General features: G+C 37.9%; 1 protein-coding gene across 1 annotated transcript in view; it reads right to left on the minus strand.

Moving 5' to 3' along the window:
• spryd3 (SPRY domain containing 3) overlaps positions 1-27,583 on the minus strand; it is a 52,962-nt gene that overhangs the window by 19,168 nt on the left and 6,211 nt on the right. The window contains exons 4-8 of the mRNA XM_008414629.3: positions 27,045-27,169; positions 25,169-25,304; positions 23,854-24,042; positions 12,182-12,331; positions 5,156-5,213 (exon numbers count right to left, since the gene is read on the minus strand). Coding sequence (XP_008412851.1) covers positions 5,156-5,213; positions 12,182-12,331; positions 23,854-24,042; positions 25,169-25,304; positions 27,045-27,169 — 658 coding nt within the window. The remainder of the gene's footprint in view (positions 1-5,155; positions 5,214-12,181; positions 12,332-23,853; positions 24,043-25,168; positions 25,305-27,044; positions 27,170-27,583) is intronic.

The raw sequence follows: 27,583 nt of genomic DNA on the forward strand, positions 1-27,583 counted from the left end.
CGCTTTTTGGCTCAGCTCTCTCTTCACCACGACGGACCGGTACAGCGCCCACTGTACCGCTGTCCATGTCGTTTCCACTGAGGTGAATAAGTTTTCATGACATCAACTTCTATGAAGGATGGGGATCAATTTAGATAAAGTGCCCCCTTTAATTCTTATAGAACTATGTTATCCGAACCCCTGAGCCCTGATAGGTAAGAAGGCATCGTTCTTCTTAGATAACATGTTGCTATTGGACAGCTGTTTTTGGAGACGTAGGTCAGATTAGAGCATGTCGCTGATGGAGAGCACTCAGGTTAGACTGAGCACTTTATCTGCGGCTGCATGGGGGCGACGGCGGTCGGGAGGGACAAACCTTCAGCTGCGGGCGTTGAGTCACAGCAGAGCGAGTCAAAGATGAGAGGTTTTCAAAAGGTTAACGGCCCCATGACCCGCTAACCTGCACCAGGCAGAGCTGGGCAGAGTACCAAAAATCATCAGATGGACCAAAATATAAATTTAAGTGGAAATGTTGTAGTGAAAATAACAAAATCAGGGGAAACGAAATGGATTTGGGCCACATTTTAATGCTGTGTGGATGTCATAATAGCATTACATTGAGTCCAAGTAAAGAGCCCTTGCAATTTAAATTTTTATTGCTATCAATATGAACCCCAGCATCTGCTACGAATAAAAAGCACTACAAAAACACCGTTTTATAAAACACTTGGTTTAGTTCCTAGTACAAATGTCTTAGTACTCTTGAAATTACAACAAACCATCTTAAAAGTAACTTTTAAACAAGAAATAGTAGCTTGTTTAGGTCAATAATTCTTTAATATTGATGAAAAAGTTCTAGCTATAAAATGTCTGGTGCCACTGGGAGATTATTTCACTTATAACTTGTACTTTTCATCAATATTAAGGAATTATTGTCTTATAATAGCTCCTACTGAAAACTAACTTGCAAGTTAGTGTCATTTTTGTGCAAAAAAACAAAATATACTTTTGTTTTTGCAACAAATGGTTGAGATTAAATGCACACACCACAAATTATTTGCTTAATAGATATACACGCTTAAGATCATTCTCTTAGACAAAGTTTTAGTAAGATTTTTTCTTTGTGCATGTATATTTAAGTGAGCTATAATTTGTGGTGTGCGCTTAAATCAGTCAAAAGTTTCACTGGCTGATTATTTCACTTATAAAATGGGAAAAATGTAACAAGTCAAAAAAATATCTTAAAACAAGCTCCTGTATCTTACTGAAAAGTCACTTATAAGTTAGTTTTGTCTGTTTTTAAGTGTACTAAGTTATTTTAGAGACTAGACCCAATATACTTGGTGAGATTTTGTGAGTGAAACACAAACACATGTGTTTTTTAGCAACAGCAGACAGAAAATAAGGGAATTAAAGTTTTAATAATCTCTTATTGAAGCATGCTGTGGTGATAGGGCGCTCTGCGGTGCGTATAAAGCTGTTTTTGCATTAGGTATTTGTCACCCCCCCTGCCAAATAATGTCCACATGCGATTCCTGAGGTTGCTGGGCTGTAAGCAGAGAGGAGAGGAAGGAGCCGCCGGACCGAAGCTCTCACCGTATCCCGAGCATGGGAAGACAAACCTCTTACACACGGCATGGAAAACCACACGGATCATTTTCAGTCACTAACAAATAAGATTAATGGCGGCTCTGCAGGGGCGTGCGCATATCTGTGGCGTCCAGCAAGCAGCGGCCAAGCCAGACGGACCGCAGTGCTGCAGCTCTGGCACTGGCACGGTCAGCCTCTAAATGACTGGTCCTGTCTGTCACTCGGCACGAAGGCATCATCCGCAGACTCCGGCAGGACGTCCAGCATCAACTGTTATTACTACTAATGCATCCGGAACCATAACTGCAATCTGCAGTGGGATATGGCGGATTTAAGACCATAAACTTGAACTAAAAGCATGCCGGGAATGCGCAGAGTGGACGGGAAAATGTTCCTTGATTGCTGATCCGGACAACAGATGCGCCCTCCAAAAATAACGTGGCAAAAACCAGCAAACAGAAAGTGACTTTTATGCCATTTTTAGAGTAGAAGCAACAAAAAGGAGCTGGAAGAAGTGGCTGGGGAGAGGGAAGTCTGGGCCTCCCTTCTGAAGCTGCTGCCCCCGCGACCCGGCCCTGGATAAGCGGAAGAAAATGGATGGATGGATGGATGGATGGATGGATGGATGGATGGATGGATGGATGGATGGATGGATGGATGGATGGATGGATGGATGGATGGATGGATGGATGGATGGATGGATGGATGGATGGATGGATGGATGGAAGCAACAAAAATTTACAGCGAGACAGATCAACAGAGATAAAGTCCAGGTGTCTCCTAAAAGCTCTGGACAGAGAAGGACTAACATGATGTGGCAACGCATTATGAGCAGAGTTGGGCAGTAACTAGTTACATTTACTCAGTTACATTTATTTGAGGAGTTTACGCTGTAATAAAAGTACATGAGTGATTTTATCATAAAATATTTCTACTCTTACTTGAATAAAATTTCTGTATTCTCTACGCACTGAATGAAAAACAAACTTATTTGAACCAAAAGTTCACCAGAGTCAGACACACACCTGCAGTTTCAGTTTCTGATTTGGAAAAAAAATATTTTGCCTGATTTTATTATTTTTTTGCTACTTGTATGAATTATTGTCATTTTCATCCTTAAAATACCAAAGTTTCCACTTAACTATATTTTGTCCATCTGATTATGTAATTTCTAAATGTTAAATAATTGATAGTTTAACAGTAAATTCTTTACTTAAATACTTTTTAGATTATCTTGGATGGATACTTTTTACTTTTACTTGACTACAAATATGATGAAGTAGTAATTCTCTTACTTGAGTATAATTTTTGGGTTTTCTACCCTCCTCTGATTGTGAGATAAAGGATACGAAGAGTATCTTGTTCAGAATAATAACAGCCACCTATGAGGTGCCTCCTTATCAGGGCAGCTAATCTCACAGCTCAGATAGTGAAGGGTGCTGAAGCCTGGGATGGGAAGCTGTGGATGTTTTATTCAGATCCCTACAGAGATAATCTTCAGAGATCTGCAGGAAACGAGAACAAACTCTGACAATACAGATGACTCACGATGGGTTTTATTTACTCCAAGCTTTCCCAGATATGATCATCATCTCAACCTGACAATATCTTTTCTTTTTTCTCTCCAGCTGTTTGTGTTAGAGACCTCAACATTCCTGTGAAGTTGTTCAGTGATAGGATTCCATCTAAAGCGTTTGTGTGCTAACTTTTTGGCTACGTTCACACTGCAGGCTTTAAAGCTCAATTCCAATTTTTTAGTGAAATAACTTTTTTTGTGTGGTCGTTCACACTTCAAAATATTTGCGACTTGTTTGCGATTTCCTGTGTGAACTGCAAACGAGCTAAAAGGGCCTCACATGCGCAGTAGAGGGCGCAATAAAGTCACACTTAGAGAACTCAGAGTTTTACTAACCACCGTAAAAAAAGAAGAAGAAGAAATGCTCAGAATTGCAGAAGTAAATGTGGATGCTAATGAAGGAGCGCATCTTGTTGTCCAACCAGAACCAGCACATTAACAACTTAGTCCTCATTATGGTCCGCCATGGCTGTTTTTCTTCCCGCTTGCGCGTATCAGGGGGCAGAATAGTGATGTCTATTGTGATCGGATGAATCCTGGCCATTCTTTTCATATTTGAAAAGATCAGACATATCACATATTGAAGTAGCCTGGGTAGTAGAGATGTGCCGATCAGGTTTTTTCCTGCCGATTCCGATCACCCATGAGGGCTGATCACCGATACCGATCACATAATTCTTTTTTTTTTTTTTTTTTATCATAAACACTACCGGTTACATTATGTGGAAAAAGGAACCATGAATTCACCTTAATTTAAACAAAAACATGTTTTTAATAACTTTTTCCAAGAAAAAAACAAAACAGGCATTCTGCAAATTGTACTGCTATTGGTAATACTATCTTTAACAGACCGAAAACATATGGAGGCTCTGAAGAGGATAAATAATGCAAAGAGTCAAAATAATGTTAAGTATAAAACTTAACATTCAACAGCAAATACAGGTTCCATTACAATAAACAATCCTGAGTTACTGAATGAAAACTTCCTGTTAGCATGGCGGCTAGCTGATTACTGCTAGTTCTGATTGGCTGTTTCTGACTGAGCTGAGTAATTATGCAGAGCAGAGAGGAGATCGATTATTTTTTCAGAGATTATCTGTCTCATGTTAGGACAGCAAAAGTTTTAATACGTATGTAAAATGTATTTTTTAGGTTAGAAGCTGCAGCTTTAACTAGAGGTTCGGTGTGAGAGTCACTACCAGGTGGAGCAGAAGCGGCGCTCCGTCTGTGAAATATTACTGCCTGTAGCGTAGCAGCGGTTCAACAGCGAGAGCAGAACCAGCGTCTTACATCGCAGCTTTTTGCGAGTTATTTGTTTAGCTTTCTGACTGTCGTGCTAATCCGGGTGAGTGCTTGTAGCAGTGCGCTGCTTTACCTGCTATCTGATCCTCCATATGTCTTTTTTACTGTAGTGAGCCTCGATGTAGCCAAACTCCGTCAAGTATGGCATTGTTTTTATGTCGTATTAGCTTCGTTGTGTTGATGCATTTTGGCCTGCTTCACCCCACGTGCTTAAATTTTCCGCCGCAACACGCAAACGTCCCCATTCACTCGGTGCGTTATAGTTCCACATCGCTTAGGATTTGTTGCTGCGCGTTTGCGCAGAGTGAAGGAAAGAGGAGACCAGCTGCACAGGCAGGCTGCGAAATGAGATGCAGGTGATCGGTTTGTGTGATCAGCGACAAGAAACCGGGATCGGCGATCACCGATCATACACTTTTTCATGGAAATCGGCCGATTAAACTAGATTTGAGTGCACTTAGGTGTCAATGAGTCGATCCAATTCTATTCACTATCAATGTAAAAGTAAACCAGAAAGCTTGGAAAAGATTATCACTTTGTGTTTGTTAGTAGCTTGTGATTTAAAAGTCATAGGTTTGTCCCAATTTATTAATTGTGGAAGCAACAAAATCTACCAGCATCCTCAGACGTTTAAAGTAAGTCTGATTCATTCATTTCTCTTAAGAAGGAAATTCCTCAAGCTGGAAAGAAATCATGAGAAAGTCTCACCTGCATGATAGGCGACGGACCCTCGGCTCCACCCAGGGTGTCTGTTCTTGGGATAATCCTGAATGAAAAACGAAAGAAATGGTCACTATAGGGTTCTGTACCCTCAGAAGAGATGAGAGCGCCAGTCATTTGGCTCCTTCATCATTTCAAACCACCCTTGTATCAATGCATCTGATGCCTGCTTTTTCTGTAATCTACTGATAGTCTGGTAGAAAAAGGGATTATGGGTTTGAAACTAGGCCTGATGGACTCTGAACATTCAGAGCCACATAAAGACAGTTAAAAAGTCAGCCTTCTATCACTTGAAGATCATTTCCAGGATTAAAGGACTAATGTCCCCAGGGTTGCATCTGCTTTCCAGATCTCTCAGGTCTTCTTGGTCTGTTTACAGAACCAAACGTGGAGAAGTAGCTTTCAGTTTTTAAGCTCCACTAATCTGGATTAACTCCCAGTAAACTGAAAAACACCCGAAACGCCGACTTCCTTTAAAACAAGACTAAAAACCTACCTGTTTAGAGTTGAATTTGATTCACAACAACTGAAACACTGATAAATACATTTCATATATATCTCCTAGGTGATTTGGATGACTACATTTTACAAAATGTAATGTTTATTGCTTGTCTCATAAATTATGATTGTAGGATGTTTTTATGATGTGAAGCAACTTTAACTGCCTTGATGCTGAAATATGAAATGCAAATAAACTTGGCTTGACTTAATTTATGTAATTCAGGTGCAAAACATCTAAAATCCGTGGGACTCCACTCCTCGAGGACAGATGTTGAAAACCATCTGCACCATTTGCAAACGGATTTCGGTCTATAACCAACTACTCCGACTCTCAAGATCGCCTTGCTCTGTTTCCATCAAATATATGCAGGATAAGTGCTTCTTCTGTACCAAGAGAAATAACCATCGGCCCACTTGCGGATAAGATCAAGGGATGACTCAGAGGTAATTACCAGCGATTTTTATCTATTTTCTAGGCTGCACCTCTATTATTGTAAAAACACACCACTGAACAAGAGGAAAGATTAACGGGGCAATGACTTCATGATCTTTCATCTTCCATTTGGCCTTCTTTTCTAAATGATTACTTACTTCTTTCCATTGTGTCCTCGCTGTTGAGTAAACTCTACTGCACTTATTTTATTATTAACAGGAACAGGAGGCCTACAAAAGACCTTTCATTTCTGTGTTATGATAAGTCAGACACAGAGGATGGCCAAATGGAAAGAAAATAATTAACAAAACATCCAGAAAAGATGGAAAGTTAGACTAATTTCTCAAAAACAAAGAAGTCAGGTGAAATTATTATTATTAGCACTTGTGTTGGGATGGAAAATCAACAAAAGAGTGACTAAATAACTACAATTGAAGCCGCCAACATTTCAAGGGAACGTTATGGATTTTATCTGACAACGCGGCAGTACATCTGTTAACAAGAAATGGAAATGCAAAGAGAAAAAGAAAGAAACAAAGGCAGAGGAGAGAGTAAGACATCAGTAGACAAAGACAAGATGACACAGGAATGCAGCTGCAACCCTGAAACCTCTTCATCCACCAAGTCTGCTGCTTCTTAACCACAAGCCCGACGAATCCTCCGGCTCGCTGACATGTGGGCTGCATCTCCATGTGGAGAAGAGCAGCGTCTCAGGAGTTTGCAAACTGATTGAGACACCAATATAATCTGTAATTTGGAGAAACGGTACAATAAAAACCAAAAAAAAAGGTTTGAAAATCCGATAATGATTCTGTTCAGACCGCAGAACTCTAACCAGCTATTAAATGTCTGTTTTCATCACCATCATTGTAGTAACTGTTGTGAACATCACTTTACTGTCCTGGTGTGCTTTATGCATTAAATAAGAACTCTCTATAGGTGCAGAAAAACCAAACAACCCAACCAGAAGTTTAAATACACAGAGTTTAAATTGACTTAATTACATAAATTAAGTCAAGTTTATTTGCATTTTTTCCTCAATGCCTGAAGTTTAATCAGACCAAAATTTTCACCAGAATTACTTCCATTTGCCAAAAGCCATAAAAATGAGAGGAAGATTCAGAAGTTTACATACGCTTCCTCAGCAATATGAATTGGATCAAATGTTTTGGGTTTCCTTCAACTACTTTCTCTCAATAGTTTGCTGGAGTTCTGGACTATCCGTCCTGACAGAACCGGTGGAGCTGGGTCAGGTTTGAAGGCCGCCTCGCTTACAAACACCTTTTCCAATTTTCCCACAAGGCTTTGTGATGGCCACACCAGAACATTGGCTTTATTGTCCTTAAGCCACTTTTTAACCACTTTGGCCCGAAGCTGAGGGTTGTTGTCCATTTGGAAGACCAATCTTCCTTTAAGATGTTGCTTCAATATTTACACATAATGTTCTTTCTTCATGGTGACATCTATTTTATGAAGCCCACCAGTTCCTCCTTCAGCAAAACAGCCTCACAATAAGACGCTGCCACCGCCGTGCATCACAGTCAGGATGATAGAAGCATCGTCCTTTTTCCTCTAAAGATAACAATGGTTGTCATGTTCAAACAGTTCCACTTTAGTTTCATCAAAGTAAAGAAAGTTTCCCAAGAAATGAAGTTTCTTTGTCCTTGTGTGCATTTGGAAACCGTAAACTGGCCATGTAGGTACTGGACATGTCTCACTGGGGAATGACACTGTCCCACCGGCTTTGGCTTTTGTTCTGGAGATGATTTGTCTGACACCAGTCCGACACCTGTTTGCTAGCAGGAATGCAAAAGAATGGCAGTCCTGGGTGGCATCCACAGCTTGGTGGAGCAGGACCCCCAATATCAGGTCATCCCATCTAAGTGGAATCTGAGCTTTCCACACTGTGGAAGAGTAAACAGGTCGAGGGGAAAAACCTGTGGCAGTGAAGGTGCGGGCTGAGAGGAAAACCATGTGGAAGGAGATACAAATCATGGACTGCAGCTATCACACTGACATATCACAGAGGGGTCTAAAAATAAAGCTTAAGCCAGGTATTACCACAGACGTGAGAGTATGTTGTGTGTGTGCTGAAGGAACACTATATGAGCGGGTGAAGCAGTGGGTTCTGTTTGTGCGTGCCAAACTTATAGGGGTTGGGCAAGGACCATGTGGAGAACTAATGCAGGTCTGTTTGTTTAGCCTCATGTCATCAGGCTAAAACCTCCAGGCCCCCACAGCATAACAATGACTCTCTGATCTGTAAGCATCTGTGTTGGCGTTTCCCTAAAGTTTTATGGATGCAGGGCGGAAAAAGAAAAACAGACAACTTACTTAATTTGCTCTGCTGCTGACAGGATTGCAGATAAGGATCGCAGGGAAGATTAGGCCGTGTAATTTTATCCAAACTATTGCTCAAAAACAACATCATGTCCAAACACCGAGTACTCTCCAGCTGAAAGCATGAAAGCAAACTTCATGCTATGGATACTACCATTGTTTCTTGTTGTTGTAATGCTTTGAAAAACGTTGTCTCAATGTTGAGGATTGAGAAGTTATTGTGATAAATGCCAATATTGTTGTTTTGAGACAATTTTAAAGTAATACAGTGGTAATAATGGCATAATAAAGCAAGAAGATATTGTCAAAGATCAATCACCAAATAAAAATAAATAATGAAGTCTCTGTAAACAAAAGGAGAGTAGGTTAGTAGAGACCAAAGCACCAGACTGAAGACTTTCATCATCCAGTTTTTGGTAGAAAGAGAGAAAAGAGAAATCAATAAATCATGAAAATGGAAATTATTGAGCTTGTTCTAATTTATTGTGCAATTCATTGATTTATTGCTTAAAGTGACATGCCTACTGCTCAACACTGTATTTTAGTACCAACTTTGGTGCAACTGATGTCATCGTAGTACCATGTCTTCGCTGGTGCAGAGGAAAGAAACACTCAGCGTGTTTTCACACCTAATATTCCAGTAGATCCGGTTCGATTGGAGACCAAAATTCCAACATTTGTTACATTTTCAGCTGCTGCGGTTCTGTTTCACACTGCTGTGTGTCAAACCAATCATCTCTGTGCAATCTGCTCCACCACAATTTTCCAGTCAATCAGTGCCCCAAAAAAACAAATGGCGCTCCTGGATTGTAGTATAGTTTTTTGGTCTAGTTTAAATATCTTAGTACACTTGTAATAAGACAAAAGTAACTTTAACAAAATATAGGAGCTTGTTTTAAGTCAATAATTCATTGATATTGATGAAAAAGTACTAGTTCCACTGGCAGATTATTTCACTTGTAAAAAGGAAAATATATATTGTTAAAAGTGAAATAATCTGCCAGTGGAACAAGTATCTTTTCATCAATATTACAGAATCATTTACTTAAAACAAGCTCCGATATATTGCTGAAAAGTTACTTTTAAGTTAGTACACTTGAAATAAGAGAAAACTAAGATATTTGCACTAGAATCTAGACTAAAATACTTGGTGAGATGTTGTATTTTTGCAGTGTTGCAAGTGCCAAATAAAGGCTACTAAATTCTGAGGAAGCGTATGTAAACTTCTGGTTTCAACTGAACAAATGCGACCTCAGTGCCAAGCCTGCAGCCTCATTTGAAACGCTTAGCGTGCCGTAAACAAAACCCATTTCCACATGGCACTTCATCTTCCTGTTCTGCCTCATGTGCAGCCTCGCTCTTACACAGGTGTCAAAGAGGTATTTATTTATAGCGGAGAGCGGGACCTTCCTGCTGCTTCTCAACGAGATCTGGATGAAACCTGAACTTCTGCATGAGCAAACACCGAGCTGTGGATGTGAGGGCTCAGGGTATTCACACTGCCAAATCATAGAAAGCATCAGGATGTAGTTTATTGCAACTGGAGATATGGAAATAAAATGGGAGAGGTTGTTTTTTTCAATGGCAGGTCATTGAATTATTTCCAATTCCTCCTTACCATACCAAACCCATTTGAGCTGTCAGTTGAGTCCATGAGTAATTAGGCTTTAGGGTGGAGGACTGGGATAGGCATTGTTTGACTTAATGAGTGAAACTGGCTTCAGGTTAGCAGGTATTTGTCAATTTGACAAGATAATGGTGTAAGGAGTGTGAGGGGTGGGGGGAGTGGGTAGGAAAGTCTGGATCATTTGGAGCTTGCTCTGACTCCTGCATGAATGTGTGATACAAATTTATCTGTCAACTTTTGTTGCGATATTTCCAAAGGCTGAGCTGGCCACGTCTATTCAGAAAGTTAAGCAGCAAAAAAAAAATAGGGGAAAAAAGCCTCAAGTCAACATGTCCAGCAGAAACAGCGGCAGGGAGTTCCTGGTTAAATGGAAAGTGATTTGTGTTAATATTCCAGCCTGTATTGTTTGCATGCTGTGCGAAGCGGATTACATGGAAAACCTGGAAACTGTTTTGCGACTTTCACGCCACTTTTCCTTGATGGCTTTATAATAGGAGCCAGATGCAGCAGGAAAAGGACCACGAAAATTAATAAAGTAAAACAGTGCAGAGCTCTAAGCTCGAAGGAATGGCTGCAGGTAACCTAAAGTAAACTTAAAATACAAGGAGTGAATGTGTGTGTTTAGCTTTCAAAGAACAAAGAAGTTGTTAGTGAACATGACAAAAAGCGACATTTCTGTGATTAACTGGGTAACTTCGTAGAAATTACGCGGCTTTGACTTTGAATCAAACACAAAGACGTCTGGTCTGACTTCTAAGAAAGAGTGAACTGTTCCTGTAATTCAAGTGGCTGCTTATTCACACCACTGTTTGCTATTGGCGCAGTTTGTTTTTCTGAGTTATCAGCTACTAATCATTCTTCACTTTAAGAGTAAATACTTTCAGTCGAGATTTATAGAGACTCAGATCTCGAGATATTTCTGCTTTTTTTTTTTTTACAACATTCTGGATATTTTAATAAGAAGCACTCATCTAGTTTAATTTAATTATAAGATAAAAAATTTGCTTCTTGTGTGGTGGTAAAGAGCTACTTCACTGCATGCACATTGATATGCTTGTTTTGTTTTTGTTTTTTAAATCAAAACCACCAAGACAACTAACCTCACTACCCAAAAGTATGATGCTGCCACCACCATGCTTCACTGTAGAGATGGCACTGACCTGTGCCTGGTTTCATCCAAACATTATGCCTGCCAGTCACACCGAAGAGTTCAATTTCGGTCTCATCAGACCCTCAAGTGTTGTCAGTCATTTTTGCACAGAAAACAGAAAATCTTACCAAGTATTTAATCTGCTTTTTAGAACATTTGAAATAAGACAAAACTAATTACAAGTAACTTTCCAGCAAGAAATATGAGCTTGTTTTAAGTCAAAAATTCCTTAATACTGATTGAAAGTACTAGTTCCTTCAGCAAATTGTTTCACTTTAAACAAGACATTTTTTCTGTGCTATAAGCTATTATTTTTGTTGAAACAATATATATTGCTGAAAAGTTACTTTTAAATTAGTTTCGTCTTACTTCAAGTATACTCAGATATTTGCACTAAAAAAACTTGGTAAAATTTTGTGTTTTTGCAGTGAAGACAAAACCTTCAACTAAATAAGTAAGGACATTGTGCAGCTTTATTTTTATTAAGGTAAACATCTTCAACCCTATATCCCAGCTATAATAATTTGTCCTTTTCTGTTTGTTTATTAGAATATTTGAAATTATTTTACAGTTGTAAAAAGAAACTAACTTAAATAAGGAATAAGGCTTTATGAGTATTTTCAATGTGCCGATTTTGGCCCGCGGTGCAAAAGGTTTTATGATCAACATCTTGCCTCCATCAAATCAGCTTTTTATTTATGTGAAAGGAGAGAAAGGAGAGCATTCCATTTCCTGGATATGGAAAGCAAAAATTTCCCACAACGAAGTCTGAGGAAGATTTTACAGTGTTGGAAGAAGAAATGTACATAACTAACCTCCGCTGAGCTACACTGTTTTCACTCTGTTGCACTAAGTAGAAATAAAATGTTGCGGCCAAATGCTAAAAAAAAGGAGAGTACGGAGAGTACCCCTCTGAGCACAGGTGTGTCTGAAGTTATCCAAGCATTTACTTTGACAGCTCACCCTTCTTGCCAAGCCCAAGGCGATGTAGCACTTCTCCCCAGCATCAACTATCTCCACTTCATAGTAGTGGCAGCGGGTGGTGAGCGGCTGGCGGGCCTGAGCCAAACCAACGTCCATGATGCTCTTTCCTTTGCCAACATATTCCAGGAGCTGAGAGAGATGCACAGAGAAAAGGAAAAAAATTTGGTTTTATTTATTTTTCCATAGTCCGGCGCACCAATTTAATACGACAAAGGTTGTTATTATTTACTGTGTTTCCAGTAACCAGAAGCAAGGTCTTCATCTGGAGATTGTAAGTTTTCATTTACAAGGATTATGCACTGCAAAAACACAAAAACTTACCAAGTATTTTTGGTCTAGTTTCTGGAGCAAATATCTCGATACACGTTTCAGCAAGATGTAAAAACTTGATTTCAGTCAAGAATTACATGGGAAAAATGTAATGAAATTTTACAACACTAAACTTTATTATTGTTAGCTTGTTTTAAGTAAAACATTCCTTAACATTTATGAAAAAGTACTAGTTATTAGTGAAATAATCTGTTAGTGGAACAAGATATATTAACTTATAATATGGGGAAAATTTATTTTTTCACTGGTAGATGTATTTATTTTTGAAAAGTTACGTTTAAGTTAATTTTGTCTTATTTTACATGTACCAAGTTACCTATACTAGAAACTAGACCAAAAATACTTGGTAAGATTTAGTGTTTTTGCAGCGTGTACACCAAATATTTCCCTTCTTAAAGCTCTCTGTGGTGGCTGGTTTCTGCAAACCGAGCTCTGTAGCACTTCAACCTGGAGGTCAAAATGTAAACCTTTTGTGTCCAGCATGTGTGTGGTCTGCAGAATTGTCAGTATGTTCATTTGTCAACATGTCCAAAATTTTCCCCAGGAAATCAGGCTTATCTGTTAAACAAATAGTGTATGTTATGTCGTCAAAAGCAACTTAAGGTAATAGGAGTGTTATTTTCCAATGGCGTTGTGTCAGGTGAAACAAAAGGGCAAGGCAGCCAGGTGGTGATGGGAATAATAATCATGTTTTCCCTTGTTTTGAACACAAGACTATCCCTAAGATTCAGCTCATTCTCTGAGTTCAGGTTAAATGGAAAACACACCTGATCAAACTTGAACTTCATGACTTACCTCCTCCTAGGGAACCAGACTGACGCAGAGGATTTACCCACACAGCGAGCTTTTGCAGGTGCTTCCTAAATGAGTGGGCACTGTGATAAATTGAAGCGTCCAAACCCAGTAAAATCCCCACCAAAACGCCTACGGTGACTTACCTACAAGTACGGACAGGGATGTATATCATAATACTGCTACTTTCCAGGCTATTTTAATCTATTTTATTATAGATGGGAGGATTTGGATGAGCAGGAGGGCAGCTGAGCAACCACAAAGCCTTTAGGCTGAGAAATGTTTCCATTCAACATTGGTATTTGAGAGTGAGTACCCAGAAATGAAAACAGCCCCTGGTGAAAGGCTGAGATGACAGATGAGATGGGGGGGTGGACAAAATCGCCGGTATATTACACCTTTGTCTTTCTGAGTGTGCAACCCCACCTGGGAGTGCTTGTCACTAGCCAGACACTTAATGGACACACCCCATGGAAAGAGTTTAATCATCTGGGTTAAAGAAGTCCCATGTTTGACAAAACCTTTACTGAGAAAACCAACTTCCTTCTTTTGTGCAATCTTACCTAAGTAATTGTAAGTAACAGCAACAGTTAAACGACCCTAAAAGAAACATTTTATCACCGTACAAACATAATCATGGCTGGTCTCTCCAAAACCTCACGATATAATGATACGACCGACCTGGTCAAATGACAGCTATACATCCACACCAAGTCATTTTAAAGATCCTTGACTAGTCTCCATTAGAATAAAATGTGTTATTCCGCTTCTTTTATTTTGAAAAAATGGCTAGAAATGCATTCTTAATAAACAATAATGGCCTTGAGTAAAGTGCTACACACTTTTAAGTGCAAAACCAAAAGTTTTAACCTGGGACAGTAAAAGGTACATATCACATAGTCAAAGGAATCAATCGCACAAAATTCAAAATGTGATTTTCACTAAAGTGAGCTGATCAAACCTGGAGTAGTTATTTGCGAGTCACTGCAACTCTTATAAGATTACATTTTTAATCTTATCAGAACCTCTTTGCACTTCTCATCACTGAATACAATACAAGATATATTTTGCACATTAAAAACTCACAACTTGCACTCTGTCTCCCAGCAACCAGCCTATCTGTGCAAATTAGAGGCGTGTGTGCTTCTCCCAGCTGGGAAGCCCAGCTCAGGTGCATCTTTCTTGGCAAAGGGTCATCATGGCACTGTATTTACTGCTGTGAAGTTCATGGATGGCTCATTTCAGCTGCTTCCTTTTAATTATATCCGCAGCAGGAGGAGGAGATGCGTAATGCAGCTGCACCGCTAAGAGCAATAAAACAAGTTACTTGGAGCACTGTGACCTGGTTTAATGAGGTTGTAGTCTCGGCATGAGCCAACTTTGGTCTTTTCTTTCTTAAATTCTCTGACGCCAGTCGGCATAATGGAGAGCTCCTTCACTGCTCCATCCTTGGTGAACAAAGGAGCGTTACAGAAGATTCTTCCTCCCAGCAGACCTGATTATTTATAACCATCGCTGCTCCAAACAAACTCAATAAATGTTAACGTCCCTGTAGTTTTTCTCATTTCTTTTAAATAGTCTCTTTTATGCACATACACCTGAGTATTTTCTACATTTTCAAATGTATCCTACTTAGCTGCACATTTTTTTTTAAACCAAAGTGTTTCATACAAATATTTTGACATGATTTAAGCCCTAAGGGGAAACCAGTTAGAGAACCTTGACATTTAAATGATCACAGCTTATGTAGAAAATACATATACAGTAAAGTGACTTGGCCTTACAGGATAATTGCGCCTTATAATGATGATAATAATAATGCCTTCGGCTACAGTTACATAACTCTATTGGCCACAACTTGTCTCTCTTGGTGCAAAAAAGATACAAACAAAATCTCAACAAAGTAAAACAGGTCATTTATGAGCATTAATGCATTCATTTTTTGGACAAAAAGAGATCTTAGGGAAATTTTATTCTCTTTTTTTTATAGATCATAATAAAAATGGAAGAAAACCCCAAAAAACAGCAGCCAACTAGATTTCACAATATCACAATTTAATCATTTTCTCTGCACAAAAATTTAATCTTTTCACATGTTTCAACATTATCCTCTGCTTTTCTTGTTGCAGACTGCCCCTTTCGTATGTACCCATGTGTCTCCTTAACCCGCTGTACTTTCATGCCTGGACAACTGTTTTTCTTTAGGGAGAGGAGAGAAGAGTTTCAGTGTGCTGAGCTCTTAGTCACACCTTTCTTCTTTACTTCTCGCTGCTGAGTAACAGAGAGCGAGACCAGCGAGCTGAAAGAGAGATGTAGCCTTGAGCGAAGCATGCCTCGCTGGTATAGCCAACAATCTCGCTCCCTCTCTTTTTCTATTGCCGTCTCGCTCCTTTAATTTTGACAAGTGAGAATCGTGATGGTAATGTGCAAGGCCTTGTTTTGTTGAGCTGCTACCTGGGAGACAGATGCAACACCCAGAGAGAGGTCCTGCTGGTTTCCTCTCACACCTATAAAGTCTTAAAGGAAGGCGAAACTAAAATTAGGAGACATACTCCCTTTTGCACAGATTTCACTTAAACAAAACCTTTTGCTTAAGCAACAAGTAATATTTTTTAATGATTTCTTTTGTTGTTGCATTTACATGGCACTCCAAAACACCAAAATGTTTTGTTTATAATTGAAAGTCATGGAAACAAAATCAGTAAATCCGAAAAAATTATTTGATCGTCTGCATTTTGACGACTAAATTTTTAATAAAAACTGCAATGATAAAACAAGGATTCATAAATGTTAATAGAAACATTAATAAATGCAAGTAACTACTGCAAGATGGCCTCAGGGATGCTCTAAAATTAAACCAGAAGGTGACTTGAAATGACCGACTTTCAGGCTGACCAGAGTATCCAGTAAAAAGCTAAACGGATTTTATTTCTGGTTTGTGAACGTGTTATTAGTTTGTCCTGGAAAAAGAAGTCTTTAATGACAGCTGTTACTGAGAGAAGACTCAAAACTTTAAGAAGCTGCAGCACAGAAGAGTTGTTTCTATGAATATAATTAAGCATCAAACATCCAAAATGCAACTTAGGGCTGATTTATCCGAGAGTGGACCAATTCCATTTTTTTTTTTTTTTGCAGAGCTCATCAAAAATATCTCAGAGTTTAGGAAGCTGAAATACGAAAATGTAATGCTACTAGACACACTACTGACTGGTGTCTGAAAAATAGCAAATTTAAAAGCACCATTTATTAAAGCTAATTAAAGTAAATATGGCGTTAGAACTTTCAAAGTTGGTGGATTTAAGAGTTTCTCGACGGTGTCTCAAGCTTTAACAGATTTTACCTGTTCACAGGCAGCTTTGGTTTATTTTAAAAAAAACAGTGAAAGTTGTAACTGTCTACTTAAATCACAATGACTATCCACACATGGTGTGATGATGCCTCGCTTCCTAAAACTGCAGGTATAGTTTCCCGGTCATTATTGAAACATACGCGACACGCGTCTCTAGAAATAAAGACATAAAAGTTACGTTGTGTAACAACTCCTTTCACGTTGCTAAAGGAGCTACAATAAGGTAAACAATTCAACAACGACATCACGTCGCGGTCTGACCAAGCTCTACTACATTTTTGAAGATACAATGTTATTGTCAAAAGCTCATCCTGTTTTTTACACTTTTCAATTAATATTTATTAATAAAATCCCAAAGAGATGTTAAGTATTCACATTAATAGAGCTTAAAATAAATTAATAGTGCAATGCCTCCATTCCAATTTACTTTAAAGTTTTGTAAATACAAATGGAAAGTATGTTTTCTTTAGTACCTCTTTGACTATGCAGCAAGGTCAGTGAATTTTTAGGTGATCAATGCCAAGACCATTATAAAACAAGGTTAATCTCCACACACCTCTATGGAAACATGGCTCACAATCACCTGTGTAGGAGAAAGTGGAAAGCAAACAAACTGAAGATTTGAAACTGGAACCTCCACCACAGTGCTGACTATGAATACAAGGGAATACCTCCAGATGACAGACTGTGCAATGGGATAAAGAAAGACAAGTGTAGGCAGAACAGCGTTGCAGTTCTGTAATTTGTTAATACATGCAAAGGGAATCAGATTAACAGAAGGACTTTTCCCTGTCATTACTCCTGGTCATATAACATTACCAAAAACAGTTAGCTTGGCTACTGAAGAAATCAATTAGCAAATCTCTCTGCTTTTCAAACTTTAAACTCAGATATGGTTACATTTGGTCCAACATCCCTATCAAATCCAAGTTTAAACATCAGAAGTAATTTAACACAGCTCAGGTAGCCACCAGTAGCTGTTCCCGATTCACTGTAATCCTATGCGCCACAATTAATGTAATATTTACCTTATAAATCATCATTTCTAAAAGACTGTGAGTAGCACAGAAGACAGCCGACTGGTAGCTGTGCTACAATTTTAAATCCAACAATCTAAAATGTTCTGAGGTTCACAAACAACTTATTTCTTTCACTTGTCAGTTGTGCACAAGTTAAACAAAAGATTTCTGCTCTGACATAATCAAACATTTTTTATTAGATTATGATGATTGGGAATCATTGGCAAGCAGTTTTAAAAAACTTTTTTGCAGCAGCTTCAGTGGAGTATGACGTGCCATCAGCCAGTGAATCTCCGTTGCCAGAACAAGTTAAATGGTGGCTGCCCAGCAGGTTGCAGAGGCAAGTCTTCCATAAATCAAACTTTACTGCAGCGCTTAGTCAAATCAAGCCTCAAAGGGCAGCTTAAGAAAATAATCAGAGGCACCAAGAAAATTTGATGGAATATGTAGCAGTGTCTTGTAAAATACCTGAACTCACAATAACGGGAGGGAAAGTAGGCATAATCAAACCTTTGACAACTTAATCAGAACAAGAATTGACAGAAAACAGTGGGAACAAGGCGTCAATTTTGTCTAATGGGTTGCAACTGAAAAAAACTATTCATGGCACGTTAGAAGAACATGACAAACTTGCAAATAGCACCAAATCCACCCTCCAAGCTAACCGCATCTCAATACAATAAATAATCTCCAGGATGCGCTGGAACATGCCACACGAGAACCACGCCTTAACCCACAGAACCCAAAGAGCCGCTGCCAGCACCGCTGCCAAACACCGCAGGACATGCATAGAGGTCCCGCGTTCATGTCTCGACACATAGCACCCATTACATTAGAATGACGGCTACCATGTCAAAATGATGCTGATGGCTTTCATGTTGTTACTGATTGAGAGATGCAGGTTGATGCCACAACAAAGCAATGACATAATATACTTAGATACAATTCCTGTGGGAAACAGCAAATCATTTCCTGAGCACTTATAGTTTGACAACATCAATGAGGTTTTTTCTGGTGATAAAAGAGGTAATAGTTTGGGGTCTAGTAGAGCTCAAAATGTCAACAATCTTTGGGTTCTCTACTTACCTCTGCTCAAAAGGTATTCGAAGAGAGTCTTGGGAAACTAGATTGGTCAATATTGGGATTGCGCCATACTGTTGTTAGAAGATAACTTTTGACTCTTGGCTTTAGTTTTTACACTGATGCAGCTAAAGAATGTTTTTTTGTCTGTGTTTGAGTCTAAATGGTTCCTGGAAGCTAGAAGAGCCGAGATGTTCCACAATATGATATTAAAGATGGAGAGAAAGGGAAAGAGAAATGAAGAAAACCGTCTAACTGGTTTTGACAATATAAGAAAGGAAAGAATGAAGGAAGGAAGGAACAAAGGAAAAATGATAAGAAAAAGAGACAGAAAACAAGAATGTTAGGGAGGAAGGAAAGGAGAGAAAGGATGAAGGAAGGAAGCAAAGAAGCAAGGTAAGAAAGAAGGAAGTAAGGAAAAATGCAAGGAAGGAAATGATGAAGAAAATGGGTGCAAGGAGGGAAGGAAAGAATGGAGGTTATGAAGGAAGGAAAAATAGGAAGGGTAGGAAGAAAGGAAGGGACAAAGGAAGGGAATGCAAAGATGAAAGGAAGGAACAGAAGTTAGGAATGAAGGAAGAAAAGATAAGATTGAAGGAAAGAACAAAAGAAAAACAAACAAATGAAAGAAAGAAGGATGAAAGGAGAGATGGAAACAGAAGGAACGAAAGACAGATGATGGTGTCGACAGATCAGCTGATGTTCTGGTGAAGACCCTGCCGTATTATCAATACATCTCCTCCTTTCATGAGAGACCAGACGATCTCCTAGACAACGACCTGAACGGCAAGACGTTTCACTCCCAGGCCTAAGGGAGCCACAGAGAGGAACGGATGCTCAAAAAGCAACGACTGGATGACTGGGGAAACAGACAACTGCAGCCTCAGGTGGCGTCCACTTTACTTATCGGCCCGCTCATCCGCAGCTGACGGGATTAAGTTGGTGGGCAGAGGGACTGCTGTGACAACAGGAGGCGGAGGGACTGCAGGCTTGTGTTCGCAGTGAGCCGCACGTACGCAGTGGAACGCCAGCCAAATATCTCCTCTCAAGAGAAACGGTGAGTGAAACAGCAAACAGGGTGGCGAGCTGAAAAAGCCTCATTAGGTGGACTATGACCAAACACAAAGGTCGTGTTTGCATAGGAGACCTTTGTCTTGAGGAGTCATGATGAAGGTGGAAAACAAATACGTGGATCCAAGTGTGCAGGAGTGAACTTAAAGAAACGAAGGAGGCCGATCACATTCAAGGTTACACGTAATTGATTGGTGGTAAACTCTGAGAAGCCTTAAAACCCAAACCAAACAGATCAGTCAAAGGTTTGAGAAGAGGGAGAGGCCTCCATTGTTGGAAAAGAAGTGGAATAAAGGAGGCTTTTTAATTTATGTGTTTTCTGTCTGTCTAGAAGTCTCTTGGTACACAAAACAGCTAGTTGCATTTTCTAACAGTTTAAGGCAAAAGGAACTGATTTGGGTCAAACTTTTGACATTATGATCATTTGAGCTATGATTTTCATAGAGTGAATGATGAGATATTAATGATTTTAATATGATTTGACAAACGTTTTACTACTACTTGGTTTTGCTTATCATATAACTGGGGATTTCCAGATAAAGGTTTCTTGACTGGATTCAACTCAATAATGGGATTTCCCCGTCAACTGCCCGCAGTGCATTTGCTATAACATGTGACCCGTTGTAATAAGCAATAAATCAATTAATCACACGATAAATTAAAACAAGCTCAATTTCTATTTGCATGATTTATAATTTTTTCTACCAAAAAATTGGTCTCGATTAGTTTTTTTGTTTTTAGAGATAATTTTGTTTCGACTTCATAATTAATTTTTTTTGTTGTTATTTCTGTTGTTTTGTTTATTTATTTGGGGTATTTAAAATGTCTTCCAGTTCCAGTGTTAAATGTTCATTAGAATTTAAAAGTTTATCACTGCAAAACACAAAATGTTACCAACTAGTTTTAGTCTAGTTTCTAGAGAAAATGTCTTAATACACTTGTAATAAGACAAACTTACTTAAAAGTGACTTTTCAGCAAGAAATAGGCGCTTGTTTTAGAAAAACAATTCCTTAATATTAATGAAAAAGTTCTTGTTCGATTGGCAGATAAATTAACTTATAATGTGGGGAAAATATCTTGCTAAAAGTGGTTTCCTGGGTCTGTATTTTTCTCTCTTTCTGCAGACTTCAAGTGTGTCTTCTTCTGTTCTCCATCATTGTTTCTCCTCTATTCTTATCTCCCTCTTTCCTTTTTTAGTTTTCCCCCACCACTCCGCCGATTTCCTTTTCCTCTTTCTTTTACATCTATGTGTCCATTTCATTTGACATAAATCCAAAACAATTTTCAGTCGAAGCTAAAGAGCTTGTCTAAAAATAATCCACTTGATTCAAGGAGCATTATTGCAGTTGCTTCCTTGGGAGAACAAAGAAAAAAACTGGAAAGTCAAACATTTTTCAATACTAATTTTAAATTGGGTGCAATAAAAGCAGCAGTTTTCTTGTCTGCAGGATCTTTTTGATGCAGAGATGAAGAGAATGATGTTAAGCAGCCGTTCTGCTCAACTAATTCAGTCAGAATGACAGAGTGGTACCAGCTGCCCTGTTGTCGTTAGCGTCTGCCCCCTGAGCTCAATGAGATTACTGAAAGGTCATTTTGTGGCAGAGCTGGAAACACAGTGCAAATTAAGTTTTTGTGATTGAGTTAATTTTCATCAACTCTCATTAACTTTAAATATACAATAATTGCATTTAGCTGGATCATTCGTCACAGCAATGTGGGATTAGACATCAAGAATGCAGTGAACTTAAAGCTCACAGCTGTAGTGGAGCTCGATCTCGATCACATTAAAGCTCAAATATGACCAATTTTTAAGGATCAAAATGGAACGGAAGAGCAGAAGTGGAGGACAGTTTATAGTGAACTCTGCATCAAATTGAGATGATAAGCACAGCAGTAGAGAGGAGGTACGGGTCGGTTTCTAAGCTAGCTATTTGCAACTTTTGTAAATAGCTATGAGCTCCAACCAGGTGTGTTACGCTCACAAACAAATTAGCTTGACTCAAAGTAGAAACCATAAATAAACTGTAGAAAATAACTTGGGAAAACTCTTTCAGTCGCTCTGTTCAATATTCCCGTCCCTCACTTCTGAGGTCAATCGAATGATTAAATGACATAGTTGCAAAGGTTAACATCTTGTTGAACTTGTATGTTAGTTTTGTCTTATTTCAAGTGAAGAAATTAGACCAAAAATACTTGGTAAGATTGGGTGTTTTTTAGTGTGGGAAGAGTTGTTTGGCAACAATGCAGATGAATTTTGGCTCCAAAAAGGAGCATCCATCCTCTGTATCGTAATGTAAACTGTTCACAAAAGCAAAGACTTAGCTGTAGACAAGTCACTACCATCACTACTTTACTCTGTGTTTTTTGTGCCTTTGAACGTGTCAGTGATGCCTCATCAAAAGCATACCAGTCAGATTTGCTATTTATCTTCCCGTCAACTTGCTCCCCATTTCTTAATTTGTAAAGATGGCCATTATACGGAACAGCGATTACATAAACAGGAACGTGTAAAAACTCTTCCACGGTTTAGGCCAAAGATTAAAGAGGCGCTGCGGGTGAAATCACAGCAGGAGCTTAAGAGATGCAAAGCATCTACTGCAACCAAACGACAGATCGGTAATTCCACAGAAACCACAAAGGCTGGAAAAGTGCTGCATGCACACGCGCGAATCAAAATAGGGAAATGTTTCCATGGTCCCTAAGAACACAACAAAGCAAAAATACTTAATGAAATCTGCACCGGAGATGAGACTCTGCTCCTTTAATCCTATTTGGAATAATTTTGAATTCATATTCAACTTAAAAAAGCTTGACAAACTCACCTTGAGGCTTTTTTTTTCCTCACATAAAACCTTTCCTGTATAGTGTTATGATCACATCTTCAAATGTTTAGTCTGAATATACACAATTATTAGCAAAATTACAGTGCTAAAACTAAAATGCAGATCATTTTTACGCAAATTATTTTTATATTTGAACAAAAATTTATTCATAGGCATTTTTCATCTTTAAAACAAACTATGTGGCCAGTTAAACGAGAATAAAAACCAAGACTTCCAATATATGGGAATATTTAAAATTATATACAATTAATACAGTTTTTGGTGTACAACATCAAATAAACACTATCATTTAATCAATATCCACATAAAACCAAACAATATAATGAATTGGCTTTTAAGTCAGATTGTTTGCAGACATTATAATAGTGAACTTGAATGGTGATACAAGTTGATTGACAGCACAACCAAGATCACGATACATAAGACACAAAGTTTGTTTTTATGCAGCCAAATAAATGTGTTGCTATTTTAACAATCTGATGGTATTCATGTAATGTTTTAAAGCAGGATTCTAATGTTGCAGCTGTTTAGCATACAGATCATTTTTATTGTATATAAAAACAGTTTTTCAGTTAAATTTGATCATTTTATTTTATTTTTTTCAATTTACTTCATAATTCATTGTTGCTATTTATTGGTTTAAAATTCATTTGTTTCAGTAAATATTGTTTATGACCTTTTTTTCAGAATTTTTACTTTTTTCTCAGAATTCTGATTTTTTTTTCTCAGAATTCTGACTTTAATTTCAGAATTTTTACTTTTTTCTCAGAATTCTGATTTTTTTTTCTCAGAATTCTGACTTTAATTTCAGAATTTTTACTTTTTTCTCAGAATTCTGACTAATTTCAGAATTTTTACTTTTTCCTCAGAATTCTGACTTTAAATTCTGAATTTTGACTTTAATTTCACAAAAGTATTTTTCTCAGAATTCTGACCTTTTTTCTCAGAAAAAGTCAGATTTCTGAGATTAAAGTCAGAATTCATTTCAGTTACTAAACTCTGTGATTAAATGTGATTTAGCATTATGGTGGATTAATGCTCCACTTGTGAAAGTAAATCTTTTGACAATCAGACAATAATTATTCAGTCACACTGCTGGACAGAAATGATTAAAATCCATTAAAAAAATAAAGGAAGTCCAACCGAAGGCGTTTTCTGTTTCCTACCATGCCGCTGACTCTGACGTCATGGAGCCGTCCCCAGTCATCTTCATGGCTGTCAACCATCATCATGGTGTCATCCTCCTCTAAGAGCCACTCCGCCCGCAGGTCGACCTTCACCTCCTCCCCCATGGAGTGCATACCTACAGCCGGGTAAAGGCCCTCAGACGACACAGGAACCTCTATTGAACCCACCTGGACAAGACAGAGGAAATAAACTTAAAAAATGTCTGATAGATCAATAAAAACAACCGATGTATAACAAAAATGTGTATTTATTACTTTTTTATTTTAGAAAATTAAGCATTAAATGTCTTCTTTGAAATTTATTCTAATTTTAATTGTCTGGTATTTATATTGTCTGGCTTTATTATTAATATTCTGATCATTCTATTTGACTTTATTGTAAAATACATCTTATTGTGTGATATTAAATACATATTTTAGAAATTAAATGAGATAACAATATACATTTATGAAGGGAAAACATTTCTAAACCAAAACACCTCCTGTCTCTCTATCTGTCCCTTACCGTCTTTCTTTCTCTCTGTATTTTCTTGTTTTTTTTTTTTATCTATTTGGTGTTTCCACACCTGTTAGTTCAATAGATTCAGTTCGATTGGGAAACAAAATTGCAACATTTATTGCATTTTCAGTTGCTGTGGTTCACTTCCACACGGAATTGTCAATAAAACCAAACTATTGAAAAACCTGTTCCCCTCCTCACCAGTGGTGGCGCTGTACCAAGAACCACTGAAGGAAATTACACAAAAACCTCTTTCATAAAATATAAATCAAAACAGAGTAGCATCAGATTTTAGTGGTTGAACGATTTTTCTGTTGTCTTTGACAAAAAAACCACGAGACATTTCTCCCGCTGGCGATAGACGCATTTATTTGTTTTGGTTGTATTTACCCAGAATGCCAGAAGTCCATTTTCTGTTCACATAAACATTCAAACTGCATCAGAGTTCACTTCAACTGAACCCAGATCTGGGTTTGTAGGCGGACCAGAGTTCACATTTTTGGTTTGCATCAGAGTTTGATTACGCCTTAATGAATCTGAATTTCTAGGCAAACAAACTAGAGTCGGATTAAAGTGGATCAAAAATGGTAGCTGTGAAAATAACATAACAAAATCAGGAAAATAAGAGTAAAGAATATAGATTCTCCTTTAATATATAGTTGGTGTAAGCTAAAATAGATAGAACCGTCTCTTTAAGGCGTTTACTTATACCAAGACAGTATAATTTAGTAATATTTAATGTTCATTTGTTTCATGCAGACATTGCAAACATTGAAAGCCTTGGGGGAAACTCACCTCTCTGCCATTTTTGGTGAAGAAGACAGTAATAAGACCAGCTTCTGTGTTTTCTGAGTGTATGCCGCAGCCAATGCGGTCACCACGAGCGCATTTTGGCCCAAACTGCTTTCCAACAGGGTTACCATTATACAACCTGTAAGACAAACACATTAAATAAATAAATCCAGTTAAGAACAGAACTGATAACTAATTCTGGTTCTCATTTTACATGTAAAAGCTGACTGAAAAAAAACAAACAAGGAAGCCCAGCAAATAATTGAGGGTTCAGAGCCAGACTGATAAGGAGGTTTTAAAACAATTGGGTACTCTTTCATCTGTATTCCTATAATCTTCTGTTGCATGTGGAGGATCCGTCATGAGTCAATGTCCCCCGTCTGGTCTGGACAGACTGCTCATAGATCATTACAAGGAGCTGCTTTTCACCCTACAGCTGTCTGTGCCAGAAAAACAAGCTTAGTTTTCAGTTCTACACAACGGCTGCCAAACTCTGCTAACATCACAAATCTGACTAAGCTCTCTAATAAACTGTGAAGCACCTCAAACTGCAAACAGCTGGTGGGCCACAGAGGTTTAGTCTCTGTGGGGTCAGACAGGGTCATGAAACTAGTCTGCATCCAACAGAGGGAGAAAACACTAAAGCTGCAACTGACGATTATTGTAATAATCGATTATGACACAAAGAATTGGCACATACTGCAGATTTTTCATTTAACCACTTCTCCTTGTTTATACAATATACAAAATCCATTAAAATATGCAAATAAACAATTCAATTACTTTTTAAAATAAGAAAATAAACTTTTGTTCTTGGCTAAAAAGCAACAAGGCATTCCTTTAGCGAACTCTTGATCATTTGTAACAAAGAACGAATCTGCGTCAAGTCCGTGGTTCTTTCCTCAAAACAATCCTGCTAGAAATAATAACTTAATCCTTATGTGTTAAAAGATTAAGTATGTCCTTTGTTGTAAATCCAATACCAACTATAATGGCACAAAATGGTCAGTAATCCTCATTTTAACATAGTTTGGCGTTTATTCTCGTACTAAAAATAAACAAACAAACAAAACAACACTCTTAGTCTGGCCCTAAGCCTATTTAAGGTGAATGCAAAATTATTTAATCTCTTCCAACATGGAATATTGTTTTACATTTCGCCCAAACAATGTTAAAAAGCTATATGCCTTCTGAAAAGTAAGAAGCATAAGAAGCTCATAAGTTACAATTGCTTACAATTTTAAAAAGTTTCACTATGAATCATTTGCACTTTAAAATCACACAGACTGAGTAGTTTTGATTAAATGTTACTAATACAGTTACAAAACTGAAGTTGGAAATTGTTTTGAGACTTGATTTTTGAAATATTAAAAATGAAAATCAACATTTTGATGTGTAACAATAACACTTGACAAAATATAAAGATTCAGTTGCTGACTGTATGTTCTGAGACTTTGTATTTTTATGTTTTCATGATGTAAAGCACTTTGAACTGCCTTGTTGCTGAAATGTGCTACACAAATAAACTTGATTGATTGACTTAGAACAGTAAATCAATCTGCAATAACTTAATGTTTAAGTTGTTGCAGCTCAATTTATTAATCTGTTTTAATAATCAGGTCATATTATGCTGGTGCCAGTGGATTGTACAGATAAACCATTAAACATTATGAGATTCTAAACAGTATTGCAATTTATGATCCCTTGGGGAGGCATGGCAGAAAATAATTGAGCAACATCGGTTTAGAATGACAGCGTCAAAGCGCTGAAGGATTACTGGTGTATTTTTGTGGATGTACAGCAGGAAAATGAGTTTGTCTAAGCTGATGCAGGAACCAAATGCTCCTCCGCTGGGTAAGGAGATCTGCGGTTGACTTACTTGCCGTTGTCAGCATGGTAAGCTACAGAGTATGGCAGCCAGCCAGGCTGGTGGTCCAGCCTGTAGAATTTAGGCACCAGGCCCACCGCGATGGTTCCCCTCACTCCTGTGTCCACTATTGTTACCTACAGATGCACGAAAAGATGGCACCAATTAAAGGTCATTTATTTCACAAATACAATTCAGACTTGCTTGCAAACAGTTGGAAACGGATATTTACATACAAATAAGACACAAAACCAGTTCTCTTCTGTCTTTCTCAAACCATTTCCATTGGTAAAACATTAGAATAGAGCTGCAATTATTTTATTTTAGTTATTGATTAATCGGATAAAGAAATTTGCTCATGTAAGCATTTTTTATACAACATTAGATATGCATGGAAAGATGCAAATAAACAAATAATTAAATTCCACTTTTAAATAAGAAAATAAACATTTCAATGTTCATTTCAAATGAACATTTGAAATGAATAATGAATTAGAAATGAAATGAATAATAACACAGAATTATTTTAGGCAATAATTCTGTGTTATTGC

Source organism: Poecilia reticulata, chromosome 7, assembly GCF_904066995.2.
Source record: "Poecilia reticulata chromosome 7, P_reticulata-male-v2, whole genome shotgun sequence".
Classification (NCBI taxonomy): Eukaryota; Metazoa; Chordata; class Actinopteri; order Cyprinodontiformes; family Poeciliidae; genus Poecilia; species Poecilia reticulata.